The sequence below is a fragment of the Numida meleagris genome, chromosome 4, assembly GCF_002078875.1.
Source record: "Numida meleagris isolate 19003 breed g44 Domestic line chromosome 4, NumMel1.0, whole genome shotgun sequence".
Classification (NCBI taxonomy): Eukaryota; Metazoa; Chordata; class Aves; order Galliformes; family Numididae; genus Numida; species Numida meleagris.
In genome coordinates this window covers 59,034,159-59,052,906 of record NC_034412.1, presented here as the reverse complement: position 1 = coordinate 59,052,906, position 18,748 = coordinate 59,034,159, and the positions used below count along the sequence as shown (strand labels likewise).

The 18,748-nt window shown below is 40.4% G+C and overlaps 1 protein-coding gene across 2 annotated transcripts; it reads left to right on the top strand.

Moving 5' to 3' along the window:
* BBS12 (Bardet-Biedl syndrome 12) lies at nt 2-5,386 on the top strand. Of its 2 annotated transcripts, XM_021394003.1 has the most exons (3): nt 2-202; nt 327-522; nt 2,501-5,386. In XM_021394003.1, the coding sequence occupies exon 3, from the start codon at nt 2,517-2,519 to the stop codon at nt 4,656-4,658; it is 2,142 nt and encodes a 713-aa protein (XP_021249678.1). In that variant the 5' UTR covers nt 2-202; nt 327-522; nt 2,501-2,516; the 3' UTR covers nt 4,659-5,386. The 2 variants fall into 2 exon arrangements, with proteins under 2 accessions (XP_021249678.1, XP_021249679.1); XM_021394004.1 differs by lacking the exon at nt 327-522.

The following is an 18,748-nucleotide window of genomic DNA, read 5'->3' as shown; positions in this document are numbered from 1 at the left end:
GCGCGTGCGGCCCAACGGCGCCGCGGCCGCTGTCATGGCAACGGGGGCGGTTGTGAGCGCGCGGCTCGGCCCGCCTCGTCGCGTTGGGTCGCCACCACGGGGCTCGTGAGGGCGGGCGGCGGAGAAGGCCGTGGCGAAGCGCTGAGGAACCGGCGCTTTCTTCCGGCGGGCAGGCCGCTAGCACGCGTGCAAAGCTAATTTAGTGAGTGTTGGGCCTGTTTCTTGTACCCCCCGGGTTCTGTACTAGCGACTCGTAAAACCGGCGTGTGCAAACGTGACCAGCAGCCCCGAGCCAAACCGTGTCTCGCCCCTTTGCTTTCGGCCAGGTGCTGCGGCGGGCTGCGGGGCGGCAGCGTGCAGGTAGAGGAGGCCGTCGGTAGCTGGTGTGCCGGCCGTGGCTGTCCTTATCGCTGGTCGCGTTTGTTGAGCTGTACTGTAGGATCCCTCCTCCCCTCTGCTGAGCTCGAGTCTGAAACGTAGCTCTGTTTCAGCTTTTCCACCTCAGGCTGGGTGGAAAAAGAGGTAAGGGGCAGGCGGGGGGAGAAGTTGAACTGGGGTCTGCTTTGCATTGCTCCCTGGAGCATGTTAGTTCGTAGTGGCGTCTTCTTGCCAAAATAACATGTAAAACAAAAAGGTAGAAGAGTATCACGAGGTCATAGATCACACGTGCCAGAGGTTGTGCGAGCAACAAAATAGAAATACTATTTGCTGTAAGTGTGTGTCCTGCCTTCAGCTAGTTTTGCAGCCAAGTCCCTGTGTCCGTTCAGTTCAGGTTTAGCTATCTGCAGAGGAACCGGCTTGCGTCCAGAACAAAGCTTCTAAATATGAATATAAGGTGAAAGTGAATGACGCATTTTTCAGCTGAAACTTCGGAGTAAAGTTTAGCTAAGTAACTTCTAGTTGGCTACCTTGAGATCTGATGAAAGTGCATCTCTTTGCTAGAAGGTGCTGCACTAGCTATACAACCTGTCTTGTAACCACCTGCGGTTCTCATGGTCTCACAGAATTGCAGGGGTTGGGAGGGACTTCTAGAGATCAACGAGTCCAACCTCTCTGTTAAAGCAGGCTCCCTACTGCAGGTCACACTGGACCGTGTCCATTTGGGTCCTGAATATCTCCAAAGGAGCCTGGGCAACCTCTCTGGGCAGCCTGTTCCAGTGCTCCATTACTCTGACAGTATGAAATTCGTCCCTCTGTTGGTATGGAACTTCCCACGTTCCAGTTTCTACCTATTTAATATTGGATTTTTCATGTTTCATATCGGATTCCATGGTCTAATGATCATTATTTAATTTTGTCATTGTGTCTAAACAAACTAGCTGTGATATTAAGCTGAGGTTTCCATTATTGGGGGGGGGGAAAAAAAGAGGCTTAAAAAAAAAATTACTGGAAGTACTGATCTGGTTGCATAGCATGCCTAGACTGTTGTCACAAGAGACTCCCAAGAAAAATGTCCATAAAAAAAGCCTTAAGGAGTTTGGATGGATATTTTCAGTAGTGTACTCCCAATGCAATTTTAAAGCCAAAAGTAGGGATTACAGGTAACTGCAGAACAATGTAATTTCTTCATTAATAATTGTTTTGATACTTGAAGATGTATCTAGTAATTGAGTTTCGATTGTCAGTTTGGACTGGACTAGATCGTTAGGGCTGTTGCCATATAAGGGTTATTTCTGATGGCCAACGCTACTTTTTAAATTCCCACTTTGTTTTCATTTGAGCTAGTATTTGGATGAACTTTCACTGAGTGTAGTAGCAAAAAATGTTTTGATTTTGGAATAGTTCTGCAAAGAGACCTTTAGGGAGATGAAATATTATTTGAATCTGAACTGAAAAGGTGTATGAGTTATGACCTCTTAATTCTTGGTGCATATACTTTTTTCGTTAAAAATAAAAAAAAAGGAGCTTTAGTTTAATCCATGTGGTCTGCCACAGGAGTGTGGTGTGGAAAGGATTTCAAGGGAGAGAACATTTATTTTTGGCATGTTAAAACTGAGTAGTCAACCAAAACTTGAAAGACTTATATGGAGTATCAATGTACGTTAAATGGAATGAATAGAATTTGGAATAAAATAAGTTTGCTTGAATAAGTTTGTTGGAATAGAGTAAGTTTTGGATCTGTACCAGCATGATGGTTTTGCACGTAATTGTCCATTTGGCCCTAGGGAAATTTTGCTCTAATTCCGCATAGCAGGTCACAACAGAACTGAAAGTTCTGTTAGATCTGTACTGCTTCATGTTTAAGAAACCACTGGAATTAACAACATTTTACTACCTGTCAGACAAAAAAACATATATATATCCATTATATTTTAGCAGTGCATCCTTCCAGCATGTCTGTGTGTTGCTGTCTTATAATAAACGCACAGGATAAAGGGCTTCTGTAGAGTGCCTCACTGAAGAGCTCTGTTCAGCATTAAACTGTTAATTTAGTATTTTTTGTGATATATCTTCTGCAGTACTGTGAGGATGGGACAGTAAGTTTGTGTTCTGTTCCCAGATGCTGCGTGCTGGCCATGGCTTTCAGGGCTGTGAATTCAAGAAGACACTTTGGACTCCAGCAGCTCTCATCCTTGGCATGGGCTGGACGAACGTTATTGGGACCAATGAAATCCTGTAAATTTGTTGTGGATGAAAGCTCCAATGAAAGCGTGTTGATTTGTTCTGCTGTTAGACTGATGGAAAGTTTGGATTTAACTAGTGCTGCCGGACAGCTTCTTAATGAAACCATTCAGGCTCAAAACAAGGAATTTAAAACTGGGATGAGTACCGTGTTGTTTCTTGTTGGTGCATGGAGCAATGCTGTACTGGAATGCCTCCAGCAGAATGTTCCTGTTTCAGCAATAGTGTCTGTGATGTCTGAGGGGTTGGACTCTTGCTGTGAGAAAGTCAAGTGTCTTCAAATGTCAGTACATGACGTAAATAAAGAGCTGTGTTCTAGCAGTGTTAGGCCAAGCACTTCTGAAAGTAAAGCTTCCCAAATTCCATGTCACAGTTTTCTAAATCGTCAGATTTTTCTGTATTTTCAGAAAGATATTTCTGCATCAGAAGAACTTGTTCCAAGAAATTCTTGTTTCCCTCAGGAAGCTGGTTGTAATTTTAATGAGAGCCTGGTTTCGCCTTTGGCCAGCTTTGGTTCAGTAGCTTCCCTTGTCAGATCAGTGGATGACAGTAGTACATCTGTGATTTCTGGAAGTGGTGTTTCTGCATCCAGCTGTAAACAAAAAAAATTAACTCACAGCAGATACTTCAGCACTCTAGCAAAAAGCCATATTTCAAGTCAACTAGGCAATTCTCAGGTATACCTCTCAGGACAGTCAGCATATCCATGTGAATGTTACGGTTTAGGACACCTGGCAATGGCTCTGAGCCATGGAAATCAGCTTAGTGTGAAACTGCTTAGAAGCATTGTTGCCTATCAGCACAAGAGAGCAGAATGTAGTGGCTCTTCCCAGTTTAATATTGCAGAAATTGCAACATGCTGTTTACCAGGTCTGCCCGAAAGTTACTCTTGTGTGTGCCCAGGTTTTATCACTCTAGTGTCACCAGAACAAGCTGCAGTTATCAAATACTTCCAAGACAAACCCCTTTGGATTCTGCTAATGGATGGTGACCTAACTGAACAGTATCGTCACTTAGGTTTCACTAAACCACGGAACGTAAGGACTGTATTGGAGTATCCTAGCCTACAGGAGGGTGGATCGGGAGACTCGTGGCTAAGCAAGATGTTAGATAGTCTAAGAAGCTTGGAAGTAAACTTGGTTTTGGTCAAAGGAAACGTGTGTGAAAACTTAATGGAAAGATGCATCGCAAACAATATATTGGTAATTGGTTCTGTGAGTCAGAATGTGTTGAGTGCCTTTGGGGAGGTGACCAGTGCCCAGCCTGTGACATACCTCTCTCAGCTGAATGCTTCTTGCCTGGGGAGCGGGGTCCGAGTGGAGCTGTGGAAGGGCTGCGACGAGCGTGCAATGGAACTGGGAGAGCTTGTGCCAGTCTGGATAAAAACACAAGGAATTCCCCTGCTTACGGCCATGCTTACCACTACTGTAGCTTCAAAGATGCAGCTCATTGAAGACCAGTTTTGGACTTTTGTTTATCGACTCCATCATGCTCTAAAAGATGGGAAAGTTTTTCTTGGCGGTGGTGCAGTTGAGTTCTTGTGTCTTAGTCACAGTCAGGTGCTTGCAGAGCAGTCTTTAAAGCTAGCAAATAAAAACGCTGTGAAGGAGTTTCATAGTCCTCGGCTGGCAGCATCTTCATCAGAGTTTAAATCAGTTGTGCTTCAAGCACTAGCAACTGGCTGGAACCAATATCTTTCTGTGGTTATGTGTAACACTGCAAAAGCAGCATCAGAGTTTGAAGCGCGTACCTTAATTGATCATCACCTCCAAAAAGCAGCTGACTGTGGCTCTACCTCAGCATATGTACTGAAAGAGTTTGGAAGAGGTGATATGTTCACAGGGGGTTCTATTGCCTTCACTGACAGTGGAAGGGATGTAAAGGTTTATGATAATGTTACAGCCAAGATGGAGGCATGGCGGAGAGCTCTAGACTTGGTGCTGCTAGTGCTTCAAACAGATGCCGAAATTATCATAGGTCCCAGAAGGACTCAGTTATTGAACTCCCATTCAGCAAGTGAATTTATGTTTTTGTAGGACTTGTAGGCTCACTTTTTTCTTTTTTTCTTTTTTTAATGAGTCCATAAGTCAGCGGGTGGAAGAAGTCTGGGTACAATCTACATTTCTTCATAAAGCAAACATTTAGATGTGGTTAGGACTTGAGAGTATAATAGCAGAAATCTCCATGTGAAACAGTAACAAGGAAGGATCTCATTTCCCATTTCTAGAAACTGGAGTTAAATAACAAAACAAAAATCACTTGCAGGCTAACCTCTTAATACCAGCCATGTGTTCCTAACTAATAATATTGCCTATATGAAAAGGCTGATCTGGTCCAGCTGACTTTTCTAACCTTATTTAGCAGAGCAGATGTGCAGTTCTTTTTTTCATTATAAAGAGAAGCACTGAGAAGTCAAGGTGGATAAATGTTAGATTCCTTGTATAAACTTATATTCCGAACACCTCGTGTCCGTATAAGGCATTGGCACTCATATGCCGTAAAGTACTTAATGCCTTCTAAAGAGAGGGCTTTCCTACATAACATTGGCTTACTTGTCTGTGTTAGACTTAAGAGATACTTAAGATGTATTTAATAGTTTTCAATATCTTGCTCTTAATTTCTGTGCTTAATTTCTCCCCTAATTTCCAAGTTAATTTATGACTGTTACGTCTTTAACTAAGAGATTGTATTGATAGATTCTCTTTTTCCATACTTGCATGGGCAATGTGTTTTCTATTTTGAAATATATCTCCTTTGAAATTTCTCAAGTTTTTATATAAATTCAGGCTGAATCCTCCCTTTTGGTATTACAGAGTGGATATATATCTATACAGTTTTGTTTCCATAGCAAGCTGGATTTTTAGATTATTTCCTTTTGGTTCTTCCAGTTGGCCTTGTGGAGAAGAAAAGCGTAATTATATCAGCTGGTTGCTAAAAACTGAAAATGAATCCCACCCAGATGGTTGAGGCACAGCCATGGTACTGTGTCTTAGCACTTAAAAACTGAAAACAGAACAATTCAGAAGTGGCACTCTGTTGCAAGAAGCAGGTTTGTAATATATGTTTGTAAGAGGACATTTTTTCTGAAATTGGCACTTTGTTATAGTGACGTGTCAGGTGAAAACAGCATGTAAAGAGAATGGGAATGGTCATTCTGAAGTGAATTAGGAATTCACTTAAGGAATTGATTCTCACTAAAATGCTGATGGCTAGCAGTACTTGGTTTAAGCACTTACCCAATCTGAGTTCTGATGACAGGCGGTCCTGTGGTGGTGAAATCTATGAATGGGGGAGGGCTAAGGAGTATGTTTTCTGTGTCCTGATTCCTCTGGGCTTACTTCCATTGATGTATGTCTTCGCCCCAGAAGAGATTTTAGAGAGGAGCCATCAGCTGTGTCAAACCCCTGAGGTCTTTGGCAGTGCCCCAGTACCTCTGATCCCTGCTGGCGTTGTTCTTTCTGCCTGGGAATGCCTTTCCCCTCTACCTGTGTATTTCAGGGTGCCAAATTCCAGAGGGCTTAAGTTTATGGAAAGGGAAGACAGTTCCTAAAATGTTTCTCTCACGGTGCCAACCATCAACCTGGAGTGGTCTTCTATGCTACGCGTGTTTTAGCAAATTCTGTATGCAGCTCTTTCATAGAGCTGTTTGCCAGAGTGGGTCGCGCTCAGTGAATGACTGATACATTTAGTATTTAGGGCAAAAAAGGCATAGATAATGAAGTTCATCCTTAAATGTTGTAGATGCCTATAGATGCATTTGTGGATGAAAGTTATGTTGTATGTTACGTTGGTGTATTTTCAAATGTTGCACTGAGAGCTCTCATTGCTGAATTTAACATTTTTGTTTTCTAATTGAATGTAAATGGAAGGCCTTTAGGAAGGCTAAGGGAGCATATGAATTGCAGTTACTTTTCATAAGCATCGTAGAATAACTTTTCTGTTTGTGGAAAGCTATACTTGCAGTATTTGGCCACCTCTCATCTGAAAGTATGCATATTTTGCTTTTCTTGCAAACTCCAGAAATCAGTGGGTTTTGGTAAAATCTCATCAGTAATATACGAGTTTTAAGGAAAAGTTCCTAGCACCGTAAGGATCAGGTTTAAAGTTGTGATCTTACTGCAATTATATTTTAATTATTAGTCAATGGGCAATTGTAAGCACTAGGTCACACATATGAAGACATCAGAGAAAACTAGTTTGAGAGATCAACAGGTAAAAGGAGCTGAAGGATGTTAGAGGAAAAAAAGAAATGGAAACCCAACATATAAATAGATAGAGACAATCTCTTCTCCTTCTTTGCAAATGTTTGCAGCTCGTGTTTGGCTTCACACTGTTTTTCTTGAGCCTCCTGAACTTAGTGTTGCATAATCCCCGTTCCTAAGAAAAGATCCAGTTGCACTTCACTTGAATAATGGAGTTAAGTGGATTATGGAAAAATTTCATACATGAATTGTGCTGAAGTGGTCCAAGTGTCTATTTATAAGGCTGTAAGGCGCTGTGAGCTGACGCACCAAGTGTTGAGAAAATCCAATGATGTAATTTTTCCAATCAGGCTATTTAAAAGTACTTAATGGTGTAGTTAAATTCTGCAAAGCAGAGGTTTTCTGAAAAGCTCTCAGACGTTATATTTTGATTATTTAACAGTTGCTTTTCTACAGGCCAACAAAATGGGAAGTTTTAAAAATTTGCTAGATGCTGTATACTGGGTTACTTAAAATTGTTTCTTTGGTTTGCATAGAAGATAAAGGTGCACGCTGTCTTCAAGGCATCCTCCTTCTACAGTGTGAAATATGATGTACACATGTGGATTCCTCAGCACCAAATCTCTCAAATCTTGCTGCTACAACGTGGAATTGGTCCCGTGCATGTGTCTGGCATGAGTTGACCTAGTGTGGAGAATTATGCCAGCAATTGCCGCTGGCAATTTCAGCTTTTCCCTTGGCAGTTGTTCTTCGGCCGTACACAAAGGTTGTTTGTATAGAGTATGATGTGATGGAAGAGCTAAGCTTTTACATTTGACATGCTGGGGTTACTGGAAGACAGAAGTGGTTTTAGAGCAGTGATTGTCTCCCGTCACCCGTCTTTCTTGGGTGCTTGGTTCTGCTACTTTGAATGGAGAGTCCAGCAGTCCTCTTGAGTTCGAATCCGTACAAGTATAGGTAGAGCAGTTTGTATGACACAAATTTAGAAAATAAAAAATCTCAGACTAAATTCTGCCACTTGCCGCCAGGGTTTCTGTGTTGACTATCTAGTTACTGCGAAGATGCAGGACAAGAGCGTTTTCTTTCCAGACAGTGTGTTAATCCAGTGTGATTTTATTTGCACTCCAAATGGGCTTTCTCTTTGCAGATTACATTGCTCCAAGAACTAATGTCCACAGCAATGATATCTGTGCAGTAGAAGGGAGAGGGAGAAAAGGTCAGGCATGAGGAAAGTAGAAACTGGTTTTGATCCTAAATGAGGAATGAAAGAGCACTACTCCATCTATTTTGGCTTTCTGTCTGTTTATTCCATTAGTAATACCCATTTCTTTAGAATTTGGAAACACCCAGAGTGGTGTTAGTGGTGTGATTCTGTTTGTTGCATTATGTTTCTGAAAGCCTTGTTATTTCTGCTGCTATTTCCATTTTGAAAGTAGCAGTTAGCATCCGTGGCTGTGTGTGCAAGCTTTGCAAATGCTGGGCTGTGTATTGCACGGTGCCCAGCAGAGCTGGAACTGTGTTATGTGCAGTACAGTAAGCCTTGAGAATATAAGAGCTGGAACTTCTGGCAAATACTTGCATATACCTCGGGGACTAGGTAGCAGTGTGTCATCAGAGGAAACTGCCTGAGGCACAACTGCACTTCTTTTCCCCTGCAAGTACTCCCTCCACAGGCATGTAGTGTGCATTTCAAGATGGAGCAGAGGAGCGTCAGTGAACTTAATAGTCACGTGTCTACAATGTCAAGTACCTTGGTGGCCTCTGAGAAGCTAATTTTTCTTAGAAGGGAGTTTCTAGTTTTTGCTGTTCAAAGACATTGTCAGTGTAAACACCAGTCCCAGTGAAGCTTCCTGCAGACTGACTAACTGGTGTGTGAGCTTCGTGCGCCAAGCGTTGACCACATTGCTCACCATCTCCTTACATTAACACCTTTGAGCTTAAGGCACTGAACTCCCAGAGGACATGATGAGAAACATCCTGAGCAGTGGAGAGGACGTTATGTAATATCTTGGTGGCTTGGCATGGCCACGTAGAAATGTGATTAGTGAACTTGTCAGTCATAGATTTACAGGCTGAAGCCCTGCAGAGCAGAGGCAGCAGTCCTCAGAGCAGTTGCTGAAGTGGGAAGCATACCCAAAACATGTGCAGACCTCAGGGCAGATGTAACTGTGGTAGTTTGTAGCTGAAGGAAGTGACTGTGTCTTCCATGTTGCACGCAGTTCAGGGAGGCACAACGGCAGTTCAGGAAAGTGGCACTTCCCAGAGTGGAGGGAAAAAATAGATCCCTAATTTCTCCCTCCACTAAGAGAACCCTGATGGCCCTTGGGGAGTTGCTTTGTATTACATTTAATCCAACCCAGTGTTCACTAGCAGGGTCCCTAGAAGCCACAAGTTGCTGTGTCATTCTCTCACTGGGATTTGGAATAGGTGTCATGCTACTGTAGCCAAGTTGAGCCAGCTCACTCCACTGGAGGCACAAGAAAACTGCCCTTAGTTTTTCACTGGTGGCCACAATCCCTTTTGTAGTGGGAAGGTACCTGGGATGTTGTTTTCAGTAGAGGCACGTAGCTAGTAAGTAAGGAGTAAGTGAGAGCTGAGGTTGCTCTACTGTATGGAGACGTTGCACCACTGAGTTAAGGGTACTGCTCTCACAGCTATACTTTTTCAGAGGATGATTCTTTGAAGTGCTTAGTTAAAAGGTAATTAGAATGCTGGCTTCTTGATGTCCATATAACAAGCTTCAGAGGCTTCCTTCAGTGTGAGAAACGTACCTCTAGTCGTTGGTAAATATACACCTGACTTTTAAAATGTCTGCTACAAGATTACATGGTAGTTCTATCCTGCTTGTTAAATCTAATGCACTGTAAGAAGAGGGTTTCCAAGTAGAGTCAGGTAAGAAACATTGCTACAGCATAGATGCCAAGTCTCTAGATCACTTAAGAGCTGTTTCAGGGGATGCAACAAGGATGGGAGACATGTTTGGGAGGAATTCTTGCATGCTTTTCAGCGAGTTGGAAGGGAAAGGCTGGCCCGTGATCATACACAGATGGTGAAAGAGCATGTGGGAAGGAGGGGAAGCAAGTGGGGAAAGCCTGTATTTGGTTTCCCTGCCTCACAGAGATTCAAAACAAGAGTAAAAATCTGTTTAGATGGAAAGGAGTTCTTTTCTTTGAGACTCAGTGATAGTCCAAACAATAGGATTATTTTTTCATTATTGCAAGATCACAAAAGATATCATGCAGTTTTTATTTAGAAGTAGTGACCAATTTCAGTTCAAATCAGTAGGTTGGGGTTTAGTGTTATTAGCAGCTTTTGTCTGCTGTGTTGTGAGACCAAATATTTAACCAGTGTTGTGGATTTGGAGAGATGACTAAAAATAACGTGTAACAGTTGCTGAACTGATTTATTTCCAGGGTGTAATCTGAGTCACTGCTTTCACTGACTAAACTTCAAAGCAAAACATCTATTTGTTAGTACTAGAGAGCCAAAATAACTTCAGATCTGTAGAAGATATATGCATCTATGATACAAGTGTTCTACAGCAGAACAGGCACACTTTCTCAGTTAGCAGCGCTAACCTGTAGTCACAATATCCTGCACCAGGATAGCTAATCTATTTGCCTTCTGTTTACATCAAAGAAAACCATCTATCTGTCTCATTTTTCAGATTATTATCAGTAAGTCCTAGTTTTGTTGAAAAAGTCTTTTACAAAAACAAGTAAAACAAAACAAAGAAAACCCACAAGAACCCAAACAGTAAATGAAAAGGAATTGTCTTGTTTGGATTATTAATTCCTGTATTTCATTTTCTGCTCACTGCATTTGTAATTCTGTCTGTGGACTGTAGCTCAGATACACATATAGCATGCAGGTACTATTTTACTGAATATCTCCATATTTGTATAATGTCATTGATTACCTACATTGAAGAAAATTAGACTATTCCTCCTGCAGCAATATGGGTATGTTAACCAGATAGATTTAGTTAATTGGAAAATTCCTTCTCATGTATCTCTCCACTTCCTCGAGTATACCTTGCTCAAGGTAAGGGGTAGTCAGTGTTCAGTACTCCCCTTCTTGCTGCCTTTCATCTCTTTTGCATGTAAGCACTGTTTAAATAACCATCCCAAGAATATTATTCTTCCTGCTCAAGGGTTCTTATTTTCTGGAGCCATTTAACTGTGATGGTAAGTTGATGGCTGCCAGAGACCAGGAAATTCACATTCAAATGACAGTAAGAAAATTTGACTGGATACCAAATTTATCTTCGCTCATCTGAAATACTAGGCAATTAATTTAAAAAAAAAAAAAAAAAAATCCTGGTTAGGCAATTATTCTAGCCTGTATTGTCCAAGTATTTGACATGTCAAAGCAGTGCTATAAACAAACTCCGCAGAATTGCCAAGTATCGGATCACTAATTAGCATACATGGAGTTTCTGTGGCTAATACAAGAATCCTTCTTAAATTTCAGCTGCAGTGATAGATTCCAGGGACTGTTTTCAAACAGAGCTTGAAGAGGATATTCTGCCTTCCAGTTTATTCTCATAACCTTTCCTAAGAGCAGTGACACTATGGAAAAAGAGGAGTTTCAAGGCCAGGAGAAATGTTCCTAGTAACTTATTGTAAGCCACTTGTTTGGTGTATGAGGGCAATAGGTAAGGAAGGATTTTATTGTCTTCCTCTACAACTAGGTGAATTAATTCACTTGTAACCTAAGTAGAAATTAATGTATATTATTTTATATATATATATATATTTTTTTTTACTTGACTGGGAGGGAGGTAAGTCATGGCAAAAATAAGTAACTGCAGAAGCTGGAGGAATTGGCTCATTTGCTCAAGTGTGATTATTAAACAGATTTAATGCTAAACTGCTGAGGAAAGATCTACCAAAATACAGAGGCTAATTTAGAAGTATATGACTTCTGTCTGTGCTAGGAGGTTCTGCTTTAATTAACTGTGCGTAGAACAGAGCATTAGACTGCCCTGCAACATGATACAAGGAATTTAACACATGGCCATTATATGAAGAAGCATTATACCAATAACATGTTCTGTTCCTTCAAATGGTCATACCCATCTACCTCAGTTAACAAGATAAAATAGGATTTTTTTATTAATTGGATTTTCCTTTGGAAGGCCAGTCAATCTGTTTTTTTTCTGTTTTATTTGTTGCTATGAGCCTCTACCACAAATTCATTTCTTGTATGAAAATTAACAGATGCTTTTGCTGATATGCTTGTGTGACGGGATGTTCTTGTGCTGCTTATTCTCATGAGGCTGAAGGGGATGGGGGAATCATGCTTTGGTTGTAAAGTAACCAATCCTTCTTTCTTTAAAAACATCAGTAAAGCTTCTGTTGCTTTGGGAAGTAGAAGGCTCAGGCTCTAGGCAACAGATAATTTAAAAACATGATTATCTGTTCTGTTTCCTGTGAATGCTGGAAAAGGGTATCTTCTGATATTAGTGGAAAGGAGCATAAAATCAGGGACTGCAAGTGCTCTTTCTGTGAGGAACTTCTAGTAAGTTCTAATAGCAATAGGAATTGAGTGCTTAATGATGACTGGTGTGGGGTGAAAAATGCTTCGGAGATGCAGTAGGTCAAACCGTCCTGAAGAATTTGATGTGCAGTAAGAGCCCAGCATCCTTAGTGGTAAAAGCATGTCTCCTGCAGGGTATGTCGCTTACAGAGGTCAGCTTTGGAGGCAGTCATATTCAGCTCTGTCAATCTGTTTCTCATCTCTAAGGCTGCCAACTCTGTAGAGAAGAAACTCTTTGTTCTTTTCATATACTGAGTAACAGAGTGAGGCCCTGGATAATGAATAGAAAGAAGCCAGAATTGTTATAGTAATTAATGAAGTTTTGATGTCATTTAAGATTTGTCTTTTTCACATTTTCTTGATTTTTTTTTTTAATTTTTTTTTTTTTCAAACCAGATAAAGCGATGGAATTTGTCTGAAAGCCTTCTGCATTGCTTGGCCATGCAGAATTCACACAGATTTGTTTTCTGTAAGGTTTATATCTGGGAGACAGTAATTGTTGGAGGGTAGTAGTAAACTTTGACAAGGAGCACGGTAGCTCTTTTTTAGGATATAGGGTGAAGATTAAACCAGTGTGGTTACTGAGTGCCAAGGAGGGCTACCAGTAGTCATATAACATACAGTGCAAACTCAGCTGAGCAGAATGGTTCTTCTACGTACAAATTGGCATACTGGCAGGGAGGAATGAATGTCGTCTTTTAAAATCATATGGAAATGAACTGAGACTGCAGTGTATGCGGGTTGTTTGGTTTCCTTGGGGCTCTTTTTTTTTCCTGAGTTTCACAGATTCTTTTAAAGATCTCCTTAAAAGAATTCCCTATAACCTGTGATCACTTACTTTACATAAGATCTCTTTATTTATGGCTTTAATATCAATCTTCGGAGTTGGATCTCTCTTTGTTAGTTGTGGTCTGACAAAAACATAGAAAGCTGCACTTTGCATGTTTCTGTGCTGCTGATGCGATGCAGTGCTGGGTCAGGCATTTCGGACAGCAATGCTTTTAGTATAGCAAGGAGAAAATCAACTGACTTTAACTGACTTTTTTGCTTCAGGTTTGAGGAAGATCCTTACTCCCTTCTGTCTGGTTTTGTTCTTTCTTTCCCTTTTTTTTTTTTTTTTTTCCCAAGTGAAAACATAAATTGCTTTTTTAGAATTATGCTTTCATCTGTGTCTGGCTCTTTTTCTCTGTTTGCTCGAGTCCCCAAAATTAGCAGGAGTAATGTTCTAGTTTGCAGTGCAGTAGGAAAGAATAACTTGACTTTTTAAAATGTAATAAACAGCGTAAGACCTGGAAAAAGTACAAAACCTTCAGACAAGGTGAAAGCCCCCAGAAGAATACCTCTATTCAAAATGTCTGTGGATGTCTGCAAATACTGCCAGGAGCTAAGTCTTGTCCTTTTCCTTTCCAAACATGTGTATTAGGCTTTTCTTTAAAAATACATACGGTATCCTTGAACTCTCCCATGCTTCCAGTTAAAGAAGGTAGTATTTTCTTTAGACTAGTTGATTCATACATAAAATAAAATCCGTGAGACATTATTTTGGTCTTGGTTATTTCCCTCTTGTGATACTGGATGGAAAACAGTCTTTTTGAAATACTCAAGCTTTGGAAAACAGCAAACGTTTCTAGCTGTTGAAGGTTTTTACTGTGGGCTGTAAAAATAACATGTTCTTAATTATACTTCCTCTACGATGAATTCATACCATATTTTGCTTCCCTTGTTTACAAACTCATTGCTTTCAGCAAGGATCCTGAATAGATGGAAACCTACCTGCTTTACTGAATACTTTTATCTTAAAGACAAAAGAAAACAAGAAGCAAATTTTCCGAGGAGAAAATCTGCTTGAAGTTACCCGGCTTGACATCTCAGGAATTTCACTGGGCTTAAATCTGGTTTTAACTGAGCTGATCCAGCTTTGTTTAAAATTTCACTTATCCTTTAAGACTTGCCATGTACTGTGCAGCAGATCATCTCCTAGTACTGTCAGTGTTCTGCTGAGTTTCTCCTGTGCATGTTTTGTCATTCCCCAGGAGCCAAGCTGTTAGCTTACTGGAATGGCTCCATTCCCCAGAGCAGCCTTAAAGACCAGGGTCTTACCCGTCAAGGGACTTCACTCAACAAAGTATTCTGTGCTGTGCCAATAGTAATCAGATAAATAGTCTGATAACTGTCATGCTGTATGTCCATCTCAGAACTGTGGGACTCATTGTAAAATGGGAGCACCCTCCCACAAGGGTGTAGCCATTATAAATCTACTTCCTTTAAGCCCACCTGCATTGATGTGTTGATTCCTCTTCTTAAAGCATAGTAGATCTCCCGAGGTGACTTTAGCCTGTTTCTTTTCTTTCACTGCACTTCATGTCTTCACTGTCATTTATGTTGTTTTTGTTGTTGTTTTTTAATGGCACCAATTAGAATCTTCCCTCCTCCTGTCTGTGCAACAAGACATCCACTTTACAGACAGATCAGAATGGCTTTATTTTGTGTGGGTGCTTAGCTACCAATTTACCTTTCCATAATCCCCGTTGGATAAATGATTTTGTAGTTAAAACCCTGGTATCACACAGTCTGTTCTGTACTCATCTCTAAATGGACTTGGGATGACTTGCATAATCTGCACAGCAAATGATAGTAATTTCTTCCTTAAATGTAGAATCATAGAATGGCTTAGGTTGGAGGGGACCTAAAAGGTCATCCAGTTCCAACCCCCTGCCGTGGGTAGGGGCACCGCCCACTACACCAGGCTGCCCAGGACCCCATCCAACCTGGCCTTGTCACTTTTTTGGGGCCAAATGAGAGAGTCAGAGACTGACTGTTGTTTAATGTGTCATCTGTTCCACCTGGGTGACACCCATGTGTTTGAACGTCACAAGCAGAGGCTAATTTTGTTAGCTGTGCTTTTGCCAGCAGCCTAAGAAGGATTCTTTGTGGCTCCAAGGCATTTATTTACTCATTTTTATTTGGCTTGGAATCATGGAGTTTCTTGTCATGGTCCACTGAGAACAATAGCAAAAGTCCTGCTGAAATTTAACTTACTGGGAGGGAATCGCAAGTGGTATAGGATTTATTCTTGGATTGTCTTACAGTGTCACCATCTTTTATTAGATGATAATTTCATGTTCCTTAATGACAGGACAGTCAAACAAAGCACATCTTCTACAGCAGAGGTTGTCTCTACAGGAGTAATTTTCTGTATTCAGAATCTAGGCAAAAGAAAATTCTTCCCAGGCCTCCAAAATGTCCGTGGAAAGAAGGGATTTGATGGCCTTGTGATCTCATTTAGCCTCTTAAATCCTTTTGGACATGCCAACTCCACAAATTCTTCTAAGTAATTTTCTTTAAATCTCCTCTATATTCTGCTTATAACAAAGTCCTGTGAGAATGACTGCAAGAGATCAGAAGACAAACTCCATTGTGATTTGTATTTGAAATCTGGAGGAACATGAAGGACTTCAGGCCAAGACCAGAACATCCTCATAAGTGAGATATTTAGGATCAAGATATACCATATAGAGAACTGCCTTGAGACTGGGCAATCTCAGAAAGAACTACGCTGGGCAAGGATGTTTGCTGGTTCCTCCTATTCAGGGAGAAGATCACCGTTCCCGTTTTTCTAGATTTCCAGCAGTCTGTATCTTTTGTTAACCATGCAAGCCTACACCCCGTTCCTTGAAGTAGAACTCTAAAATTCAGCCAATAAGTCTACTTATTGCCTTACAGGTACCTTTGAGGCAGAAAATACCCACTGCGCTATAGCAGGCTAACATTAAATGACTATTCCTTACGAGAAGTTTTGTAGACGCTGCAATTACAACACCTGATCTTTGTTATGTCTGGTCTAATTCCAAAGACCTTACATGTTGCTAATATTTAAAACCATATTTAGTGAATTTTATTAAATTGAAGCAGCTCAGTTCCACAATAAATTGTGGAGGTAAGTAACTCCTCAAAGCCTAAAACTTTTTTTTTTCCCCATTTTTAAATACTACAATTAATATTTAAAGGAAGGGGGAAAAAATAAAGCAAAATGCAAATACAAACCATCTGTGAAACATGGAGAAATTAAAAGCTGCAACAATTAGGTTCTCTGGGCAGGAAGCCATAACACAACTAAGCGTTCATCCAGCATGATAGAATTCTAAATTTAACATCTGTAAATAAAAGAAATTCGGAGTTGAAAGCAAAATAGAAATCCACCAGACCTCTAATTATTTATTTGTGGCAGAGGAACACATGAACTTCAATTTTAGAAATCAGCAGCCATTCCCCTATATACTCAAAGGTCCATGGTGTCTGTGTGTTCCCTGTAAGTGGACTTTCTTGGAGGCTTCATTTCCTCAGGCATTGGCTCCTTATTGGCTCCATATTTCAGTCAAAAGAGACTTCTGCAGAATTCAGGGGAATTTACCGCAGCTCTGGAGTTCTCCAGTCTTTTTAGAGACTCTATACAATGGCTCGTCATTATATTCTACAATTATGACGTGCATAAATGTGCCTTCTGTTCTGGAAAATAGTATATACCGTTCATCGTAACAATTCTTCTGACCATTTACTGCTGTATTTCCAGGAGGAGCAAGAGTAACAGATGAAAACTTTAGTTACTGAAAAAGAAAAGCCATGAAAAGATCTCAGATCTTGTGAATAAATGAAATGGATGCTGACATGATGTTTAAGATTATTGCAGAACATTTTCTTTCATGGAAACCAGATTTATTTTTTTATTTCCTACACACTCCTCTAGCTTTTAGAGAAAAATGTTACCCACTGTTTTTGAGCTTAGATCCATATGTTAAGTAGAGCCTTCTTCATCAAAACAGCAGATATTCATTATAATTGCAGATGACTATGATAATACCATCCAGAAAAAACTTTCTTCCTGTAGGTCAGACCCTTTATGAACATCCAAACATTACAACATTTTTGGAACTTCCAAAAGGATTTTTTAAATATCTTGTCCCTTGTATATATAATCTTAAACATATAGTGAATTACTAAGAACCTTTGAGTAAGGAAAACTGAATCAAGAGCCTCAAATAGGAGTGTAAACCAGGGGCTTTTAAAGGAAGACTAATCAGGTGAATTTTCTATGGATGTTCTAAATCAGTAAAGGTGTCTGTGGTAAACAAATTCTGTGGAAGCAAATGTAGTAATTTGAGTGTTTGGATCAAAACTTATTTTATTTCCAGTTGTAAGCCAATTAACTGAAATTTCTTCTGTTTTCTTTCACTTTTCTTCTTATTTAAACAAAGCTGCAGCATCCGTAACAGCTTGCTACTGCTCGCTTTCCCAGAAAGAACAGGGAGATGGAGCTCTGGAATGACAATGTTTAAAAAATACATATAGTAGAAGAGTATTGTATTGTAGTGGCAAAGGTTCTATTTCTTGACTGAACAGGTAAGGTTCTTAGTCCTGTTTTGAGGTAATGCAAGTGTACCTCCAACATATTTCTTCACTATAAGGCTCTCTGGGGAAGAAACTGGTATTATCAGAGGTCCAGCCTGTTCATCTCCATACTCTCAGCTCTTTCTTTATTTCCTAGGTGCGTTAAAGCAGCAAGTCTTAGTACTGCTGTCATCCAGTCTGTATTTTCTGGCCCTTTACCATCTGTAAAACTAATCTCTGGACAAACTGAGTTCTGGAGTTGAGACTCTGTGCGCCTCATGGGATAATGTGAATAGCAGCAGCACAGAGCTTTTGTGCTTAGTCAACTTAAAATGACAGCTGCTGTTAATAACAATTAAAGCATGTTAACACTAATTGCATTGCTGATTCTAATGAAATAAAGGCCTCCTTGTTCGCTGGTAGTCAAGTAACCCTGAAGTAACATATAGGCTATCAAGCAGCCAACAGTAGCCATGACTAGAGAAGGACTATGAATCCAACTGACTTCTCCTACTTTCAATTCCCCAGAGACGGTTTATTGAGATTTTTCACCTTGAAATGAATACAAAATGCTGGGTAAAAGGATATTACATAAATTGGCTGGCGTTTGCAGTGAACTAGCTATTTGTTGCCTTTTAAATTTTGTTCTGTTCTGTGGATTGCTGGCTTGTGTCTCATCTGAAAAAAGTGAGTCTATCTGTCCGAGGGAGGGAGGTGGGTGTAACAAAAGATTTTTGCTTGTTTATACTTTCCATGGGTTGTAGCCATAGTCCCTGGAATAAAAAGTATTTTCTTTCTGTAACCCTTGGGGACTGATAATTAACAAGGTAACAGTGCACCAAAGGGAGATAGAGGGAAAGTTGTTATGGCCGCATCTTTACTTTAGCCCATAGCATGCTACTACTCCCATGCAAACGGCAGCTGTATCCGCAGAAGGGCCAGCAACAGATACAATGTCTAAAAAGAGTGGCTATTTTTTTTCTCTTCTCATGAATTAG